Here is a 19,602-nt window from a genome sequence, read left to right as displayed (position 1 = left end):
GCCTCCTCTTTCGCAACAGTGATGGCCACCCTGAGGGCCTTTTTCGCGTCCTGGTAGGCGGTGTAGAGGCGCCTCTCCTCTTCCTCGGTATGCCCGCTTCGTCTACGGCGACGACGGTACCTGGAGTACTGCCGCCTTGCTGACACGCAGGACACACGAAGACGACCGAGATCTTCCGACCACCAATACACCGCCGTCCGAGCCGGCGGCCGCACCACGCGGGGCATCGCGACGTCACAAATGTGCGTGACCGCTTCGTGGAGCCACCGCGACTCGGACTCTACTTCCGTCACGTTCGGTGTTGGGTTCCAGCTTGCGACCAGAGACGCCTGGATCGCCGCTTCCCCGTCAAGTTTTTTGAGGGCCCACCTCGGGCCGATCTCCGACGACGCAACACGCCCAGGACCGGAACCGCCAGGGAGGGGGGAGACGTCAAACCGAATATACCTGTGGTCGGACAAAGTCTCCACACCCTCCAGGGCTGCCCAGTCCCGGACGGTTCGTGCCAGGTCCGCGCTGGCGAAGGACACGTCCACAATGGAGCCACCCTGCATCCGCACGCATGTGTCCGTGTTTCCCACATTAAGAACGACCAGACCATTCGAGGCGAGCCACTCCTCCACCAGTTCTCCTCTCGCGTCCGTGGCAGGGCATCCCCAGACCGTGGACTTTGCGTTAAGATCGCCAGCCACAACGATCCGGTTTGGACGGCACCAGGCCAGGACCGAGTCCAATTCCCCTAAGAATGCCTCGAATTCGGATAGTGGCCGGTTTGGCGAGAAATATACCGCGACCACCATCACTTCGCCGCACAACGCCGCAACGACTCCTCGACCTTTCCGAGACCTCCTTATTGCGACGTCGCTTGACACCACTATTGCCGCCAGCCCGTCGTCATCGCCCACCCAGTTATTTCTTGTGGGAATGAAGTAGGGCTCAGTCACCACCGTAACATCTATCGACCACTGCACCATGCTTTGGATCAATAAATCCTGAGCTCTGGCGCAGTGGTTGATGTTGGCTTGCAGGTATTTATTATTAGCCGTCGTCGTCATTTTGTGGTGTTTTCTGTCTCCATCTCTACTTCTTCACCGCTCGGTGGTGATTGTGCCTGTTGCGGGCTGGCTCTGCTCGCAACAAATACCCTCCTAAGCATCCTTTTCTTGGGGGCCGAGCATATCTTGCTCCCCAAGAGATGGTTAGCTGCCTTCCCAGCCTCCGCACACAGTGTGCAGTGGGGGGCAGCATTACACTCTGCGGCGCGGTGTCCCAACTGGCCGCACCGGTAGCATTGAAGCCCCCGGTCGACCTCCGCAGTACACCGCGCCTTGACGTGGCCAGAGTGAAGGCACCTGAAGCACCTCAGCTCCCTTCGTTCTAGGAGCTTCACTCTGGCCGAGACCCATCCGACGAGGAGCTTCCCCTCAACCACCCTCTTGGCGGCTTCAACGGGGCAGGAAACCCACACGGCAAATAGACCGGACCTCTCCTGGCGGAGTGTGCCTACTTTAACGCAGTTTGCCGCGCATCCACCTTTGGCTGCGACCGCAGCTACCACCTCTTCTTTAGTGACGGAGTCATCTAGTCCCGCCACTATCAACTCCGACATTTTCGTTGGCCGGGAGACGGTGATATCGCCACCGTTGCCGAACACCTCGCGGAGCTTTTCAGCAAGGAGGTCCGCTTTTGGCGCACTAGTGGCCCCGGGGATCTCGATGATGGACGCCCCGGTTGCCGCCCGCTTGAAGCGGACGCTCTCAATATCTAAGTCTTTGAGGTTAACTTTTTGTTTCGCCTCCGCCAGAGCCTTGGCGTATGTGACCCCTTTCTCCACAGCCGTGGGATGAAGAGTCACCACGACTGCCGAGGTCTTGGGGGGCCGCAGCTTAGGCGTAGGTTTGGCCTTCATTTGCCTCTTCTTCTCCGTCGAGGGCGCCGATCTGGTGGTAGTCGGCGCCTTTTCTCTGAGGCCCCTCTTAACCACCGACGCCATGGTCTCCTTCATGGAAGCAGGCGCCGGCGGGAGGGGGCGTCCCGTCTCTTGTTTATTAGTCTTATCCTTCTTTTTATTGGCCTTCCTTTTCGTCTTCGCCTTTTGGCCCGTATGGGCGGGTTGGGCCGCAGCAGAAGAAGAAGGGGCGGCCGGCGCCGATTTCGGCGCCTTCGACTTTCCTTTTGCGCCAACCTTGATCCAGCCCGATTGGGCCGTTTCTGGGAGGCGCACTTCAGGCAGATCCGCCTGGGTCATGTCCGGTGTTTGGCGTGGGCGGCTTGTCGGGGGTTTCTGCCTGGCTTCCGCCTCACGCCTGTCGTGAGCAAGTGCCGGTCGCAGGCGAGGCTCCGGGTTCAGACGCGGCTCTAGCCCGTCAATTCGGGCGTTGAGCCGGTCCGAGAGCCTGCTCAAGATCCGGTTTTCTAGTTCCTCCTCCGTGGGTTGCGGGTATGCCGCTGCGACGGGTTTGGGTGACGCCCCCGCCTGCGACATGCACGCCTTCAGTTCCTCCACCTCTTTCTTTAACGCAGCCATCTCCGCCTGTAGGCGGGAGTTGGCCGATCGCAACAGTCTCGTCTCCTCATTAATGTTCCGTGACGTCAGACGTTTTGCCGCCGCCCGGATCTGCGCTACCGCCTCCTTAAGAGCTTTCTTAGAAGTCCCTTTTAGGTTATTTGACTTGTCGCAGACGGCCGCCACTGCCGCTGCGCCAAGCTCGATTTGTCCGCCAAGTTCCACCGAGCCCAGCTCGTCCTCATCCTCTATTTCAGATGCGGAGGTCTCTGATAGTCGGACCCCCGCTCTGGTCGACCGCAGCCCCATCGTAAGCTCGGCGACGTCCTTCTCCGCTTCCAGTTCGAGTTGGCGGCGGGTGGCCTCTGCCAGCTCCCGCTTCGCCTGGGCGAGCCCGACGTACTCTCCAGTTGTAGGCGGCCGTCCACGGCCCTTCCTTGTTCCTGCCACTTTGGGCGAGGGTCCCACCTCTGTATCGCCTGATGCGGCGGCTAGATGTCGTTTTCGACCAAGACTCCCCCATTGTCCAGGGTGCCGGTCTGCACGGTTCTCCGGTGCCTCAATCTCCATGTCGGAGTCCGACGTGTCACTGAGTGCCGGTAGGCGCTGTCGAGGGGCGTTAGACGCCGCGATCGGAACGCGCTCCAGCCGCACTCTCACCTCCTTTAGTTCGGCGCCATCCAGTGATGGGCGCCTCGTCACTTCTGAGTCCAAATCTCTTGCTATCAGTTCCATAATCCTAGCCTGGGTCGTCGTTGTGTTTGTATTTGAAAGGCAGTCCTTGCCCCCCCCAGAGTACGAGGGGCAGCCCGCGGCCGAAGCCACGGGGAGGGATTCTCCCCCGGCGGTGCCGGAGGTACCCTCCTGGGGTAGTTGTGTTTTGGGAGATGCCATCATTTACTTTTACTTTTTCCAGTGTTGTCGGACACCGGAAACCGCCTTTGGTACAGGGTGAGGTCCCGCACGGCCTTGAAGGCCGTCATCCTCCGACCGAAGTCCGCTGCAGTTTATAGTGCTGCCGCACTCCGATGTTTGCACGACCTGGCCTGATTTGGCCTTACGGAAGACTCAAACCGACCCTGCCGCGCCGAGGGCCTTGAAGGCCCTCCATCCTACGACCCCTCAGGGTCCACTGGTGTTTCCCGCGGGCCTGTCCGGTATGGGAGGCCCTGTCCGGCGTAGCCCCGCGGAAGAACACCCCACCACTCCGCACGGCGGCACCTCGGTGCACGTCGCGCCCCGCACCGCCCTGAAGGCGTGCCCTCCTCCGGGTGATTTTTTAGAGAGGTTTTCTTCCTCGCAGCCCCACGCTCAGTGCGTAGGGCCCCCGGTCCGCTCAGTGCGGATTACGGTTTACTTGGCGTCCACCGATCATAAAGACCGGTGGGCGGCCAAGTGTGGTGTTGCCACCGGGTGATTTTTTAGAGAGGTTTTCTTCCTCGCAGCCCCACGCTCAGTGCGCAGGGCCCCCGGTCCGCTCAGTGCGGATTACGGTTTGCTTGGCGTCCACCGATCATAAAGACCGGTGGGCGACCAAGTGTGGTGTTGCCACCGGGTGATTTTTTAGAGAGGTTTTCTTCCTCGCAGCCCCGCGCTCAGTGCGCAGGGCCCCCGGTCCGCTCAGTGCGGATTACGGTTTACTTGGCGTCCACCGATCATAAAGACCAGTGGGCGGCCAAGTGGTGTCACCACCGGGTAATTTTTTATAGAGGTTTTCTTCCTCGCGGCCCTACGCTCAGTGCGCAGAGCCCCCGTTTCCGCTCAGTGCGGACTTACGGTCTACTTGGCGTCCACCGATCATAAAGACCAGTGGGCGGCCAAGTGTGGTGTCACCACCGGGTAATTTATTATAGAGGTTTTCTTCCTCGCGGCCCCACGCTCAGTGCGCAGAGCCCCCGTTTCCGCTCAGTGCGGACTTACGGTCTACTTGGCGTCCACCGATCATAAAGACCAGTGGGCGGCCAAGTGTGGTGTCACCACCGGGTAATTTTTTATAGAGGTTTTCTTCCTCGCGGCCCCACGCTCAGTGCGCAGAGCCCCCGTTTCCGCTCAGTGCGGACTTACGGGTTTGTTGGCGTTTGGTTCGCGGGGCGAAAAAAGCCCTACCCCAGCAATATGCCGGGGCGTTCCCCTATCCACCACCCGGGGACGCGCCACGTCGGAGTTCACCTCTCCGCCCACTCGGACAACCGAGCAGGTCCGTGGAACCTAACCTAACCTTTTTTTTTTTTTTTTTGTACGAGGGGAAATGCAGTTACGCACCCCTGCGCCGGGCCTGTGTGTGCAGTGGCGCAGGGAGTGTGGGACTCGCCTAAAGTCGTTCGGCCATACCCACTAAAACCCCTCGGGCCCTCCATTCCGCCTTGTGGCTGGGTCACGGGAACACTTGCGCAATCTTCCGCGACCCAGCCGGCGTTGTCCACTCGGACTCTCCTCTTGTGGGGACAGAGATGTAGGGAGTCCCCACAACACACGTCTTAAAGGCGCACCCAATGCTAGTGAGCGCCTTACACCCGAAGGTTTGGCGGGCGATAGGGCAATAGGCCGTCCATCGCCCGGAGCTCTTCCATTAGGGAGGCAGACGGCGGGTGTGCGCCTGCCGCCTGCGCCCGTCGCGACGACGACGAAGAGGGTCCGCGGCTGCGTCCTCCTCCCGCCGACGTTCCGCCGCCTCCTTCAGCGCCATCACCTCTTCGCAGAAGGAGGCGACAGCGTTCCAGGAGCTCTCGCTACCCACCATCGCGTTGACGACAGCGGGCAGCGAGAGGTCCATCCCAATTTCTGCCACGAGTGCGGCGCGCTGGGCCGACCAGTGCACACACGACTCCAGGGTGTGCTGGGCCGAGTCCTCAGCGTGGCCGCACTCATGGCACCTCGCACTGGGCTCTCGCCGCGCAATCCGGCACAGATACGCCCCGAAACAACCATGTCCCGAGAGTACCTGCACCAGACGGAACGAGAGAGCCCCGTGCTTCCGACCCGTCCAGAGCTCGAGGACGGGCCGGATCGCCTCAATGGTGCGTTGGCCGGCGGACGCCGTAAGCAGCCGCTCCCGCCACTCGGTGACGAGCTGCGCCTCCGCCGCCCGCCGCCACGCACTCTCCTGATCCGGGGGAGGGATCTCCCCCCGGGATCGGGCATCCACTCTCCGCCAGTAGGCGCCGGAGAGCACCTCCGCGTCCAAGTCCCATGGCGGCGTCCCCGCCAGCACACAGGCCGCGTCGCACGACACGGTGCGATAGCCACGACTTACTCTGACCGCCATGACCCTCTGCGGCTTTCGCAGCAGGGCTCGAGTCCGGGCGGTCAGAGTATCCGCCCAGATAGGTGCGCCGTAAAGCGCCATCGACCGCACCACGCCTGTGTACAGGCGGCGACACCGCGAGCCCGGGCCGCCCACGTTTGGCAGGAGCCGGCTAAGGGCCCCAGCCGCCCCCATGAGCTTCGGGACGAGACGCCGGAAGTGCTCTTCGAATTTCCATCGGCTATCGAGGACGAGTCCGAGGTATTTCATAGTACCCCCGACGCCGATGGAAATTCCGCCCACCATGACCGCGGACTGGGTTGGAGGTGCTCGTCGAGGCCCGTAGAAATACATGGCCTCAGACTTGTGCAATGCAACCTCCAAACCCAGGCGACGAATTCTGGCCACCGTTGTGGCCAAGCCAGCTGTGGCCCTGCATCGGGCCTCCCTGTGGGTGCTGCCCCGCGCCGTCACCAAGGTGTCGTCGGCATAGCAGACGACTTCGACACCGCTCGGGAGGGGCAGGCGCAGCGCCCAGTCATACCCGATATTCCACAGGAGCGGCCCGAGAACCGACCCCTGCGGAACACCGCACGAGGTTGCCTTCTGCAACCAGCCGACGCTGGTTGGGTACGCGACCGATCGCTCGGAGAGGTAGGCCGCGACGATCCTCCTGAGGTACGGCGGGAAGCCGTGGTATCCCAGCGCCTCCCTGATGGTTTCCCAGGGCAGGGTGTTGAAGGCGTTGGAAATGTCTAAAGACACGGCCAACAACACCTCACCCTGGGACTCGGCATCCTCCGCAAGGGTCCTCACCCGCGCAATGGCGTCAAGGGTGGACCTGCCAGTGCGGAAGCCGAATTGGTTGGCGCTGAGATTCGGCCCCACCCTCTCCAGATGCTGGACGAGACGAGCGGCAACGACACGCTCAAAGAGCTTGCTGATCTCGTCCAGCAGAACGATCGGCCGGTACGCCGACGGCTCGTGGGCCGGACGTCCATCCTTTTTGAGCAGGACCAGTTTCCCCTTCTTCCACTCACTCGGGAACTGGCCCCGCTCCAAGCAGGCTTGGAAAAGTGCCCGAATCCACGGTTCGAGCGGCTCCAGCACTAGAACCCAGGCGCAACCGGGTACACCGTCGGGGCCGGGGGCAGTGTTTTTAGCGCGCATGCGCAACACCGCCGCCCTCAGCTCTTCCTCCGTTACCGGCGGTGCACCTGAATCCGCTCCTCCCTCTACAGTGGGGTCAGCCATTTCCGGCGCCACGAAACCGGCAGCTGCTGGCGGGAACAGGCCAGCGACCACCGTGTTGACTTCATGAGGCTGAAGACTCTGGGTGATGGGGGGACCCCTAGACCGGAGCTTTCGCCGCACGGCCTTGTAGGGCCTCCCGAATGGATCGATATCCAGAGTCTTCAGCATTTCGTCATTCGCCTTGTCCTTCGCCGCGCCGATCGCCGCCCGCAGGGCCTGAATCTCACTTCTGTAGAGGGAGTAGAGCCGCTCTTCTTCCGTCGGGTCCCGACGCCTCCGCCGACGGTAGCGGGTGTACCGGCGTCTCGCCGCCACGCAAGAACCGCGCAGCAGCGTGAGCTCGGCGGTCCACCAGTACACCGGCTTTTTGGAGGGGACGGAACGGACCCTCGGCATGGCCCCGTCGCAAATACGCGACATGGCCGCACCCAACCGCGCCGCCTCCTGACCGACCTCGACCACAGACTCTCGGGGCGCGGAGAACCACGCCTCCACGAGAGCGACCTCGACCAGGAAATCCCGGTCCATCTGCGACAGCGACCAGCGTGGGCCCTCCCCGCTCGGGGGCCGGCCTGGGACTGGGCTCGGGTTGGACGGGGACGCGGAGATGTCGAACCTCACGTACCGGTGGTCCGATAGCGTCTCCACGTCCTCGGCCACCCGCCAGCCACGAACACGGCGTGCCAGGACGGCATCGGCGAAGGTGACGTCAACAATGGAGCCGCCCTGACGCCGCACGCACGTGTTGACCGACCCCTGGTTAAGGACCACGAGTCCGGTCTCCACCGCCCAGTCTTCTAACTCTCGGCCTCGCGGATCTGTCGCCGGGCACCCCCAAGCCGAGGATTTGGCGTTGAGGTCCCCCGCGACGAGCACCCGGGCGGAGCGACTTCCGCCTATCAGGACGCCGACCTCAGAAAGAAAAGACTCGAAGTCGGCGAGACTCCGATTCGGCGAGAAGTACACTCCGACCACCATGATGTCGCCGACGAGGGCCGAAACGTATCCCCGGCCTCGGACCACGTCCACGAAGGCCGGAGAGCCTGCGATGGAAACCTAACCTAACCTAACCTAACCTAACCTAACCTTTTTTTTTTTTTTTTTTGTAACGAGGGAAAATACACTTCCGTACCCCTGCGCCGGGCAGTGCAATGGCGCAGGGAGTGTGGGACTCGCCTACAGTCGTTCAGCCATACCCACTAAAAACCCTCATGCCCATCTCAACGCGGTGGCCCGAGCTTTGTATCAGCTGAGCCTTAACCAAAGCTCGGGCCGTGCGTCTGGCGCCGAAGCGCCTCACCCTAAGTGGTGAAAGCCAGAGAGGCAGGATCTTTTGTGTCCTACCACCCCAGCCCCCACCGGCGGAGCCAACCGGTCCCGCCCTCTGCCCTACTCTACGTGCCGCAGAGGGGACTGGAAAACCAGTATCCCCCCTCGGCCTCTCCATCTCACTTTCATCCATCTCCACATCTGGCCGCGAGGGCTGCAGGGGTTACCCACCCACAGCCCCCACAACCTCACCCCACATCCGGCCACGAGGGCTGTAAGATGGGCAGGATAAACCAGTACCCACCCACACCCCCCGCGGCCCCACCACGTCGCATCTAACGGTGCGACCCCGTTAGGCATGGTCAGGGCGGAGCCACTGCTGTGACCCACCACTGACGGCCTCGCCACCACACTAGGCTCACCCTTACCTTTCGCTGCCCTGAAAAGGGCAGGTACTCGGCTTGGGTTTGCCACCCTCTCCTTTGCGGACCCACGAGGGGCCTCGCAGCCTAACCTAGCTATTCTAGCCTAATTAACTAATCTAATTAGCCTAACTAAACTAACCAACCTAACCTAGCCTACTCTAAGACCGACGGCCGCGACCTACGACCAATTCTGATGGTCGCGCCGCCCCGGCATCAGGCTTGCGCCCTCCACCTACAGAATCGCCCTCACCTTTCTCTGGCCAGGTCACCAGTCTGGCATAGGTAGATACTAGGTTCGGGCTCATCTCTTAAAAGGCGCTCGCCTTGCGGCGAGACGCCGTCCTCTCCTTTGCGGGCCCACAAGTGGGCCCGCAGCCTAACCTAACTTATACTAACTAACTAACTAAACTATCCTAATAATAGGCGCTCGCCTTGCGGCGAGACGCCGTTCTACCCTACCTAACTTATACTAACTAACCTAAATACTCCCTACTTCTGCGAGCCCACAAGTGGGCCCGCAGCCTAACCTAACTAACCTAGTAGGCGCTCGCCTTGCGGCGAGACGCCGCCCTACCCTAATCTACTAAACCTAACCTTACCTAACTTACCCTAGCTAACCTACCAGTGTTTGGTTCGCGGGGCCGAAGCCCTACCCCAGCCGAAGCCGGGGCGTTCCCCTATCCACCACCCGGGGACGCGCCACGTCGGAGTTCACCTCTCCGCCCACTCGGACAACCGAGCAGGTCCGTGGAACCTAACCTAACCTAACCTAACCTAACCTAACCTAACCTAACCTTTTTTTTTTTTTTTTTTTTTTTTTTTTTTTTATCGTTGGGAAATGTGTTAAGCATACCGCCCGCCCTTCGGGGGGGCGGGCGGTTATGTGAGGCTCCCCCGGCGCCAATAGGGGCGCCGGGTATACTCACCAAAACCCAACGGTGTTCCACCTTCTCCGCTTGTGATGGGGCCGTGGGAACGCAATAGCACACCACCACGGCCCCGTCTGCGGATTGCCCGCCACGTGGAGATGCGGCGGGCCCTGCTTCCGCGACGACGCCTTCATCAGAAGGCGCCGTCGACCTTCGCCGAGGACTCCCCGGAACACGTGGGGAGTCCTACAGCACGGGACCCTTGCGAGGCAGGCGGCGAACCCCGATTCGCCGCCCGCGGGTCCCTCACGGCGGCGCCCTGTCTAGCGCCACAAGGTGCGCCCGACGGCGCCGCCCCGGTCTCCTGCGGCGGATCGGGAGCGAGTCGACGGCGTCTTCCCGCGCCCGCTCCGCCGCTTCTTTCAGCGTCATAACCTCGACGCTGAAAGAGGAGACCGCCTTCCATACCTCCTCCCTGTCTGCCATAGCAGCTGCCATGACAGGCAGGGAGAGGTCCGTCCCAAGGACCGAGGACACGGCGACGCGCTGCTCCGCCCACGCTGGGCATGCCTCGCGCGTGTGTTGCGCCGTGTCCACCTCTTCGGTGCTGCAGTGGTGGCAGTCCGCGGTGGGCTCCCTTTTCACCACCCCACACAGATACGCCCCGAAGCATCCGTGCCCGGTGAGCATCTGAGTGAGGTGGTAGTTGGGGGCCCTGTGGCGGCACTCCACCCACTCCCGCAGGATGGGCCGGATCGCCGCCACCAACTGCCGGCTCGGTCCCGGGGACTCCAGCTCCTCCGCCCACTTCCGGAAGAGGTCGTCGCGGGCCTCCTCCCTCCACTGCTTGACCTCCGACGGATGCGGGCGGAGGTCACTCTCCTTCAATCGCCGATAGACCGCCGCGAGGACCTCGGCCTCGAGCGCCCACGGCGGGCTACCGGCGATCAGGCACGCCGCCTCGTATGACGCCGTACGGTACGCCCGAGCCACTCTCAGCGCCATCACCCGCTGCGGACGTCGCAGCAGGATGCGGTTACGGGCGCTGAGGGATTCCGACCATATGGGCGCCCCGTACAGCGCCATCGACTTCACCACCCCCATATAGAGGCGGCGGCATGCCCCTCCAGGGCCGCCCAGGTTTGGAAGGACCCTTCCGAGAGCACCTGCGGCGGCTACCAGTTTCGGAGCCAAGCGCCGGAAGTGCTCCCGGAAGGCCCACCGACCATCGAGGATGAGTCCTAGGTACTTCATGGTACCTGCGATGGCGATGGGTGTCCCGGCCACCGTTATTTGGGAGCCTCGAGGCGGCCCACGTCGATGCCCATGGAATGCCAGGGCCTCAGACTTGTTGAGCGCCACCTCGAGCCCCAGCCTCCGAATTCGGTGGACCACCTGGGCGACCCCCGCTGTAGCGCGAACCATCGCCTCGCGGTGTGTGCCGCCACGGGCAGTCACGAGGGTGTCGTCGGCGTAGCATATCAGGCCGACCCCCCGCAACATGTCACCGCGCAGCACCCAGTCGTAACCGATGTTCCACAGGAACGGTCCTAAGACCGATCCCTGTGGAACACCGCACGACATGGCCCGTCGGGCCCAGCCGTCTCTTGTGGGGTACACCACAGCCCTTCCGATAAAATAGTCCCGGATCAGCCTTTGCAGGTGACCCGGAACACGGAAGTGCTGTAGTGCCTCCATCACCGCCGCCCAGGGCAGCGTGTTGAAGGCGTTTGAAATATCCAACGACACAGCCACCAACACGCCGCCCTGTGCGACTACCTCCTCGGCTAGGCCCTTGAGTCGGGACACCGCGTCGATGGTCGACCGGCCACAGCGGAAACCAAACTGCGCGTCACTCAGATTTATGTGCTCGGCGAGACGAGCAACGAGAACGCGCTCGAAGAGTTTACTCGGCTCGCCGAGCAACACAATCGGCCGATACGCCGATGCCTGGTCGGGCGGGCGGTCGTCCTTCTTTAGAAGGACGAGCCTACCTTCTTTCCACGAGCTGGGGAACCGGCCCTTCTCCAGGCATCTGGTGAAAAGGGCCCTAATCCGCCCCCCGAGCTCGGGAAGCGCCAGGTATAGTACCCGGCCAGGCACACCGTCCATCCCGGGGGCGGTCTTCTTGAGGCGGAGCTTTACGGCGGCGTCCATCACCTCCTGCTCGGACACCGGCTCCACCTCATCGTTGACCGCCTCTCCTTCCTCCTCCGCCGGCAAGGCAGACCCTACCCGGTGCGGGAAGAGAGCCCCGACCACTTCCTCCGCCAACTGTGGCTCCATAGTAGTTGTTATGGGTGGAGCCCAGGGTCGAAGCTTCTTCCGCACCGCTCGGTACGGTCTGCCCCACGGGTCCTCCTCCAGCGTTTGGAGCCACTCTTCCCACGCTCCCTGCTTGGCCTTCGCAATGGCGACCTGGAGAGCGAGGCAGTCGGCTCTGTACGCCTGGTACAGCTCCTCCTCCATACTCTGATCCCGGACTCGACGCCTTCGGCAGCGAGTGTACCGGCGGCGCGACGCCACACACGCCCGTCGTAACTCGCGCAGCTCTGGGCGCCACCAGTACACTCGCCGGCGCGGACGGAACGGTTGGGCCCTCGGCATAGACGAGTCGCAGACGTTGGCCAGCAACTCGCCCAGCCGGTCCGCTTCCGCGTCCACGTTCTCGGCGGAATCGACGGGATCAGAGTCGGCTGTCCAGCTTGCGACTATGGCCGCCTCCTTTGCCATCTCTCGATCCAGGCGCCCTAGCACCCAGCGCGGGCCATCCCCGGCCGTGGTGCGTGGCGAGTTTGTCGTGGCCGAGGCGGAAGTGGAGAGGTCGAATCGAATATAACGATGATCCGACAACGTCTCCACACCCACCTCGACCTTCCATCCACAGATTTTGGGCACCAAGACCGGGGATGCGAAGGAGAGGTCCACGATGGACCCCCCCTGTTGGCGCACGCAGGTCAGCTCCCTTCCTCTATTGAGGAGCATCAGCCCCGACGCGGCCGCCCAGTCCTCCAGCTCTTCCCCCCTCGGGTTCGTCGCGGGGGATCCCCAAGCCGTTGATTTGGCGTTGAAGTCCCCCGCGACGATCACGGGGAGGTGGGAGACCCGCGCCGTGAGCGCCTGCACCTCTGCGAGGGCGCGCTCGAAGTCGGCGAGGGGCCAGCTGGGAGGGAAGTATACCCCCACTATGGCCACTCCCCCGACGACCACGAGCACGCTTCCCGTGCCTCTCGCTACCTTCCGGAGAGGGGGGGAGCCGCCGCGAGCCGGAGCGGAGATGGCCACCAGGTTGCCGACATCACCCGCCCAGTCGTCCCGAGAGGGGATGACGTACGGGTCGGCAACCACCACTACATTTATCAACCACTGCGCCATGGTTTGGGCCAGCAGGTCCTGTGCTCGGGCGCAGTGGTTGATGTTACATTGTAGGAGTCGGATGGTGTCCATTTACGAACTGGTGTCCATCCGCTCCACTCCGGCCTTCTTGACCTTGCGCCGAGGCCATCGCTTAGGCGCACCTCTCTCTTTGCGCGCCGACTTCTGTCCGGCGGTGACGCAGCCGTCGCCGCCGATCGAGTGGCCCGCCGGTTTGCCCGCCGCCTCACAGACGGGGCAGTTCGGGTCTGCCGAACAGTCTCGCGCCCGGTGATCCGGCTTTCCGCAGCGGAAACACAACTTGCTGCGGTCCACCTCACACTGGCACTTGGCACCCATGTGCCCCGTCTCGAGGCAGCGAAAGCACCGCGTCGGCCGCGGGGCGAGCAGCACCACTCTGGCCGAGGTCCAGCCGACCCTCACGCGACCAGCGTCGGTCACCTTTTTGGCGGCCGCCACCGGCACGCTCAGCCAGAGGGAGCCATCCCCCCTCGGGCCGAAGGCGAGCTTGCCCGACCTTATAGAGTCGGCAGCGCAGCCTCCCTCTCTGGCCACTGACTCCACGACCTCGGCCGCGGTGACAGAGTCGTCGAGGCCAGTGATGCGCACTTCTGCGCATTTCACCGGCCGGCCGATCCTGACCTTCTCCGGGCCGAGCACCTCCCTGAGCTTAGCGGCCAGAGAGTCGGCCTTTTCCGGGGCTGCATCGCCCCCCACCTCTAACATTCGGGCGCCCGTGGCCGCCCTGCGGAACTTAACGTCGGCGATGCCGAGTTCCGCGAGGTTTATGCGGCTCTTCGCCTCGGCTAAGACCGTGGCATACGTGGTGCCACTCTCCTCTGCTCCCGGAGCGAGAGTGAGGGTGACCGCCGAGGTCTTTGGGGCCCGTAGTTTGGCCTTCGGTCTTTCGGGGGGGCGAGTCTTGTCCGGCCCCTTGGACGCCTTCTTGGCCGCTTTCTTAGCCCCGCGGGACACTACCGTAGTCCACGGGGCTTCGGCGGGCGTAGGGGCAGACTTGTCCCTTGCCTGTGCGGCCTCTTTAGCGGCCAGGCTCGGCTGCTTCTTCTTCTTCTTCTTCTTTTTCTTTTTGGGCGGAGCCTCGCCTGGGGCCGCCGCCGAAGTTGTCGCCCGATCCTGGGCCCCGGTGCCCGATGTTGTGGGCAGGGGCTCTTTCGTTGGTCCCTTCTTCGTCGCCCCCTTTTTCGCCTTATGGAGCGAAGCGGGGGCGGCGACATCTTCCTCTCTCCTGTCCGCCGCCAGCGTGGGCCGGCGCCGCGGTTCGGGGAGGAGACGATCCTCTAATCCTGCCAGCCTGGCGTTGAGTATGGTGCCAAACTTTTCCACGTTGGCACGCGATACTTCATCCAGCAGCTGCCGGATATCTGCTTCGCCAGGCTGGGCAGGTCGGCGCTTGTCTATGTCCTTGAGTTCGCGCCTTAGCTCCTCCATGTCTCTTTGGAGGCGCGCGTTTGCTGCTTCCAGCCGCGACACCTCCTCCGACATCGTCCGCTCTCTTAGCTGAGAGACGGCGGCCTTGATGTTTGCCGCCGCCTCCTTCAGCGCTTTCACCAGTGTCCCCTTTATGTTGGTGGACTTGGTTGCCACGTCCAGTATCGTTTTGAGTGATGCCTCAACGCATTTGTTGAGGGCAACACTCGTCTGGTCCTCCTCGGTTTCCACCAGCGAGAGGTGAGCCGGGCCGGATGGTATAGAGGCCCTTGCCTCTCTCGCTGTGCGCAGCGCTGCGGCCACCTCGTCCTCGGCTGACTTCGTATTGAGGGGCCGGCCCCGTCCACGTTTTGATTTATGGGCCGCCCCCTTAGCGGGAGCAGCACCATTTGTCTCCTCCGGGTCAGAAGGGCCCCTTCCTCTTTTGAGGTAGGCCCTTCTGTTGGACTCTCCGGACACGACCGACATGTAGCTGGCGGCCGAAGAGTCCGAGTCAAAATCGGTATTGGACGCCGTAGCGCCCCTGTCCAATCCAAACGAGTCGCAGCGCGTCAGCATGACCCTCAGCGTGCGCCCGGTATCTACGAGAGATTCAAGCCACTGACCACTCCCACTCTGCGTCTGTGTGCTCGAGTCTCCGCTAATTTCCTCACTTAAATCTATGTTGTTTCCGCTTGCTTCAATATCCATTTCCGTTTCCAAGGTCGTTGTGAATCCATAGCACTCTTTGCCCCCCCCAGAATACGAGGGGCAGCCCGCGGCCGAGGCCGCGGGGAGGGATTCTCCTCCGGCAATGCCGGAGGTACCCTCCTGGGGTATGTCTGTTTTTAAGGTTGCCATTTCATACCGTTTTCCAGTGTTGTCGGACACCGGAAACCGCCTTTAATACGGGGTGTGGTCCCCATGACGCGCGGCCTACAAGGCCGCCATCCTCCGACCCCTCGGGGTCCACTGGTGTTCCCCGCGGGCCTGTCCGGTATGGGAGGCCCTGTCCGGCATAGCCCCGCGGGAAAACACCCCTCCGCTCCGCACGGCGGCACCTCGGTGCACGTCGCGCCCAGCACCGCCCAGTGGGCGTGCTTGGACCCCGTCCAGGGCCTGCGCTAAACGCAGGACCCGGCAAGAGCCCCATAGTGTCCGCGGGCCTTCCCGGTATGGGTAGCCCTGTCCGGTTTAGCCCCGCAGACCCTATCTCCCTCCCGGCCAGTTGTTAGCCTCCCCACATAAGGTGGGGAGTTTCCAGGGTGCACCACGAGGAGGTCACCGGCCACCGCACCCCAACCTAACCTAACCTAACCTAACCTAACCTAACCTTTTTTTTTTTTTTTTTTTTTTATACAAGGAGGAATGCTTAATGCATACTCCGTGCCTCGGGGAAGACACGCGAGTTATGTGAGATTCTCTCCCCGAATGGGAGCATACCCACTAAACCTCCTTGTTCCCTCATGGCCATACTGTGGGGCGCCACGGGATCGCGTGAGCTTGCCACCGCGACGCCCCACTGACCGCCCCGGGAGGGGCCCTCTCTGCGCCCTTAGGCGCTCCTCAAGACGACACCGTGCAATGCAGGTTCGGAATCCCCGCCTCCCCCGCTGGTGCCGCCAGGGTTTATAGAGACCCACCTCTTGGCCCCCGTCTTGATCAAGACAGGGGCCCGCGGTCCCGGTGATGGCCACCGGGATTACGCGATGGGACGCAGGATCACACGCCATCGCATAACAGCTCTGCAAGCAGAGTGCTACCGAGGTCGTGCTCCCACGTCCCGACCGACGGCCGCGACCCTAGTGGGCCGCGCCACCCACCACACTCAAGGCTCACCCTCACCTTTCGCTGCCCTGAAAAGGGCAGTTACTCAGCTCGGGTTCGCCGCCCTCTCATGTACGGACCCACAAGTGGGCCCGCACCCTAACCTACCTTAACTAACTTAACCTAGCCTACTCTAAACTAACCCTAAAAGGCGCTCGCCTTGCGGCGAGACGCCGCCCTCTCTTGTACGGACCCACAAGTGGGCCCGCACCCTAACCTAACTTACATAACTAATTAATCTAATAGACGCTCGCCTTACGGCGAGCGCCGCCCTCTTTTCTGCGGGCTCACAAGGGGCCCGCAGCCTAACCTAATGTGCGGGCTCGCATGGGGCCCGCCTAACCTAACTTAACCTAATAGACGCTCGCCTTGTGGCGAGCGCCGCCCTCTTTTCTGCGGGCCCACAAGGGACCCGCAGCCTAACCTACTTAACCTACTTAACCTAGCTTACCCTAGCTAACCTACCAGTGTTTGGTTCGTGGGGCCGAAGCCCTACCCCGGCAGAAGGCCGGGGCGTTCCCCTATCCACCACCCGGGGACGCGCCACGTCGGAGTTCACCTCTCCGCCCACTCGGACAACCGAGCAGGTCCGTGGAACCTTTTTTTTTTTTTTTTTTTTTATAGTCTGGAAATGCATTTACGCACCCCCTACGCCGGGCTGTGCAATGGCGTAGGGGAGTGTGGGACTCGCCGGCCGCAGAAGAAAGACAAGGCGACCGGAATACCCACTAAAACCAGACTGCCCTCTCACGCGTTACGGCGGGGCCACGGGAAACGCGTTAGCTTACTTCCGTGACCCCGCCTGCGTTTGGCCGCTACGGGCCCTCAAAAATTTAAGGCGTGGGGAGAAGGGCAGCAGCGAATTGCCGCCTCCTCCTCCCCACTCTTCTCTGCCGGAGCGGGGGCGCTAGGGGATCCCCTTCGCGCTCCCGCTCCCTCTCCTCCTTCTGCGACATGACTAATTCACAGAAGGAGGAGACCGCGTTCCAAGACCTCTCACTTCCCAACATGGCGCGGACGACGCCGGGAAGTGAGAGGTCGCCGCCTATCGCCGCCACCAGAGTGCGGCGCTCATCATTCCAGGCGCAGCACACTTCGAGTGTGTGCTGCGCCGTATCCTCGCTGGCGCCGCACTCGTGGCAGCGCATCGTCACCTCCCTTCCGATCCGACACAGGTACCGTCCAAAACAACCATGCCCGGACAGCACCTGTGTCAGTCGGAAGGTGAGGGAGCCGTGGCTCCTCCCACACCACTCCGGGAGCTGCGGGCGTATGGCCTCTATGGTGCGCACGCCATATTTGGCGTGCGCTAGGCCTCTCGCCCACAGCTCCACGGTCGTCCTTCTCCTCGCCTCCCGGGCGCGGGAGAGCTCCTCGGGAACCGGGGCTTCGCCCCGAGCTCTTTGTCTAGCCCGCGCCCAGTAGGCTTCGGCCAGCACTCCCGCCTCGATCTCCCACGGAGGGGTGCCGGCCAAAACGCAGGCCGCCGCGTGGCCTACCGTTCGGTAGGCCCGGCACGCACGCGCCGCAACAATGCGTTGCGGCCTGCGGAGGAGGGCCCTGTTCGGTGCATTAAGGGCGCGAGCCCATATCGGTGCACCGTACAGGGCCATACTCTTGACGACCGTGGTGTACAGCATCCTCGCATGTACACCCGGACCGCTGAGGTTGGGGAGGAGCCTCGCTAGGGCTGAGGCCGCGCCCACAAGCCGGGGGGTCAGCGCTCGGAAGTGATCGCCGAAGCGCCAACCCCCGTCGAGGACAAGACCCAGATATTTTATCCGGGCCTTGACCCGGACTTCCTCTCCGTTGACCCGGAGGGTGGCCCCCGCAGGTACCCTCCACCGAGGCCCTTTAAAACAGAGGGCCTCGGTCTTACTGAGGGCCACTCGGAGGCCTAGTGCCTCGATCCTCCGGGTCAACAATGTGGCTCCGGCCTCAGCCCTTCTCACGAGCCGGCTCCAGGTGGTGTCCCGGACGGCTACCAGCGTGTCATCTGCGTAGCAGATGACCGCCATCCGGGACAGCACCTCTCCGCGGATGGCCCAGTCATACCCGATGTTCCATAGCAGGGGCCCTAGCACGGACCCCTGTGGAACACCGGAGGCCATCCGCCTTTCCTCTCTGCCGGTTCTCCCCATGTAGGACACTACCCGCCCTTGCAGGTAGTGTCCTACGACTCTCCGCAGGTAGAGGGGCACTCCGTGATATCGGAGCGCCTCCTCTATTACCGCAAAGGGGAGGGAGCCGAAGGCGTTGGCGATGTCTAATGACACCGCCATGGCTCCCTGCCCCTTTTGGGCCGCTTCGTCGGTGAACTTCTTCAGGGCGGCCAGGGCGTCCAAGGTGGATCGTCCTGACCGGAACCCGAATTGGTTCACCGAAAGCTGCGGCCCGTCCCTCTCTAGATGCTGGATGATCCGGGCAGCTATAACACGCTCTAGTAGCTTCCCGGCCTCATCCAGCATCACTAGTGGGCGGTATCCCGACGGAGAGTCCGCGGGGCGGCCTTCTTTCCTGATGAGGACCAGTCGCCCCTCCTTCCACACCTCAGGGAAGTGCCCCGCTGCCAGGCAGTCCTCGAAGAGGCAGCGTAGGCGGTCCCCGAGGTGCTTCAGCGCGATGGGGAGAACCTTCCCCGGGACCCCGTCCGGTCCCGGGGCCTTCCGCGGGCCTTGGAGCCGGCGGGCCGCCCCTAGCATTTCCTCCTCGGTTATCGGAGGAGGATTAGGGACGGCGGCGTCGTCCTCGTCGTCATCCCTCTGCTGCGACATGCGCGGTGGCTCGAATGGGGGGCTGTCTGGGAATAGCCCCTCTACCACCGCGCTGAGGACGGCCGGCTCCATGGCCTCCGTGGGGGGCGCCGTTTTGAATTTGGCCCGTACCATCCGGTACGGGCGCCCCCACGGGTCCGCGTCCAGGGCCGCCAAGAACTCCGAGTATGCAGCGTCCTTGGCGGCCCCTATGGCGGCTTGGAGCGCCTTCTTGGCCGAACGCATTTCGGCGTGAAGGCGCTCCAGCTCGCCCGGCTCCCGATGCCGACGTCTTCGGCACCGGGAGAGTGCACGGCGGGCAGCGTTGCTGGTGGCACGCAGGGCCGCGAGGTCCCGCGACCACCAGTACACCCCCTCTCGGGGCGTGAGGCGTCGAGCCCTAGGCATTGCTGAGTCGCATACAGCTGTCAAGTCCCGACGGAACCTGGCAGCCCTTTCTCCGACCCCCAGGGATTGAGGGGGGTCGGAGGCCCACGAACAAACAATAGCGGCCTCCTCTGCCAGGTCTTCGTCGAGACGTGACAGCTGCCACCTAGGGAAGACGCCCCTGCCGCCCGCCGTGCGGGTTTGACGCCCAGGGGGCGCTGTGGAGACCCTGAACCTGATGTACAGGTGATCTGACAGGGTCTCC

General features: G+C 63.0%; 1 protein-coding gene across 1 annotated transcript; it reads right to left on the bottom strand.

The window, feature by feature from the left end:
• Positions 1 to 1,051: 1,051 nt before the first annotated feature.
• LOC123722507 (axoneme-associated protein mst101(2)-like) lies at positions 1,052 to 3,400 on the bottom strand. The gene has a single exon (XM_045684398.1). It carries the CDS (start codon positions 3,398 to 3,400, stop codon positions 1,052 to 1,054), a length of 2,349 nt encoding a protein of 782 aa, XP_045540354.1.
• Positions 3,401 to 19,602: the final 16,202 nt, after the last annotated feature.

The sequence above is a fragment of the Papilio machaon genome, chromosome 26, assembly GCF_912999745.1.
Source record: "Papilio machaon chromosome 26, ilPapMach1.1, whole genome shotgun sequence".
Classification (NCBI taxonomy): Eukaryota; Metazoa; Arthropoda; class Insecta; order Lepidoptera; family Papilionidae; genus Papilio; species Papilio machaon.
This window is presented reverse-complemented; position numbering and strand designations above follow the sequence as displayed.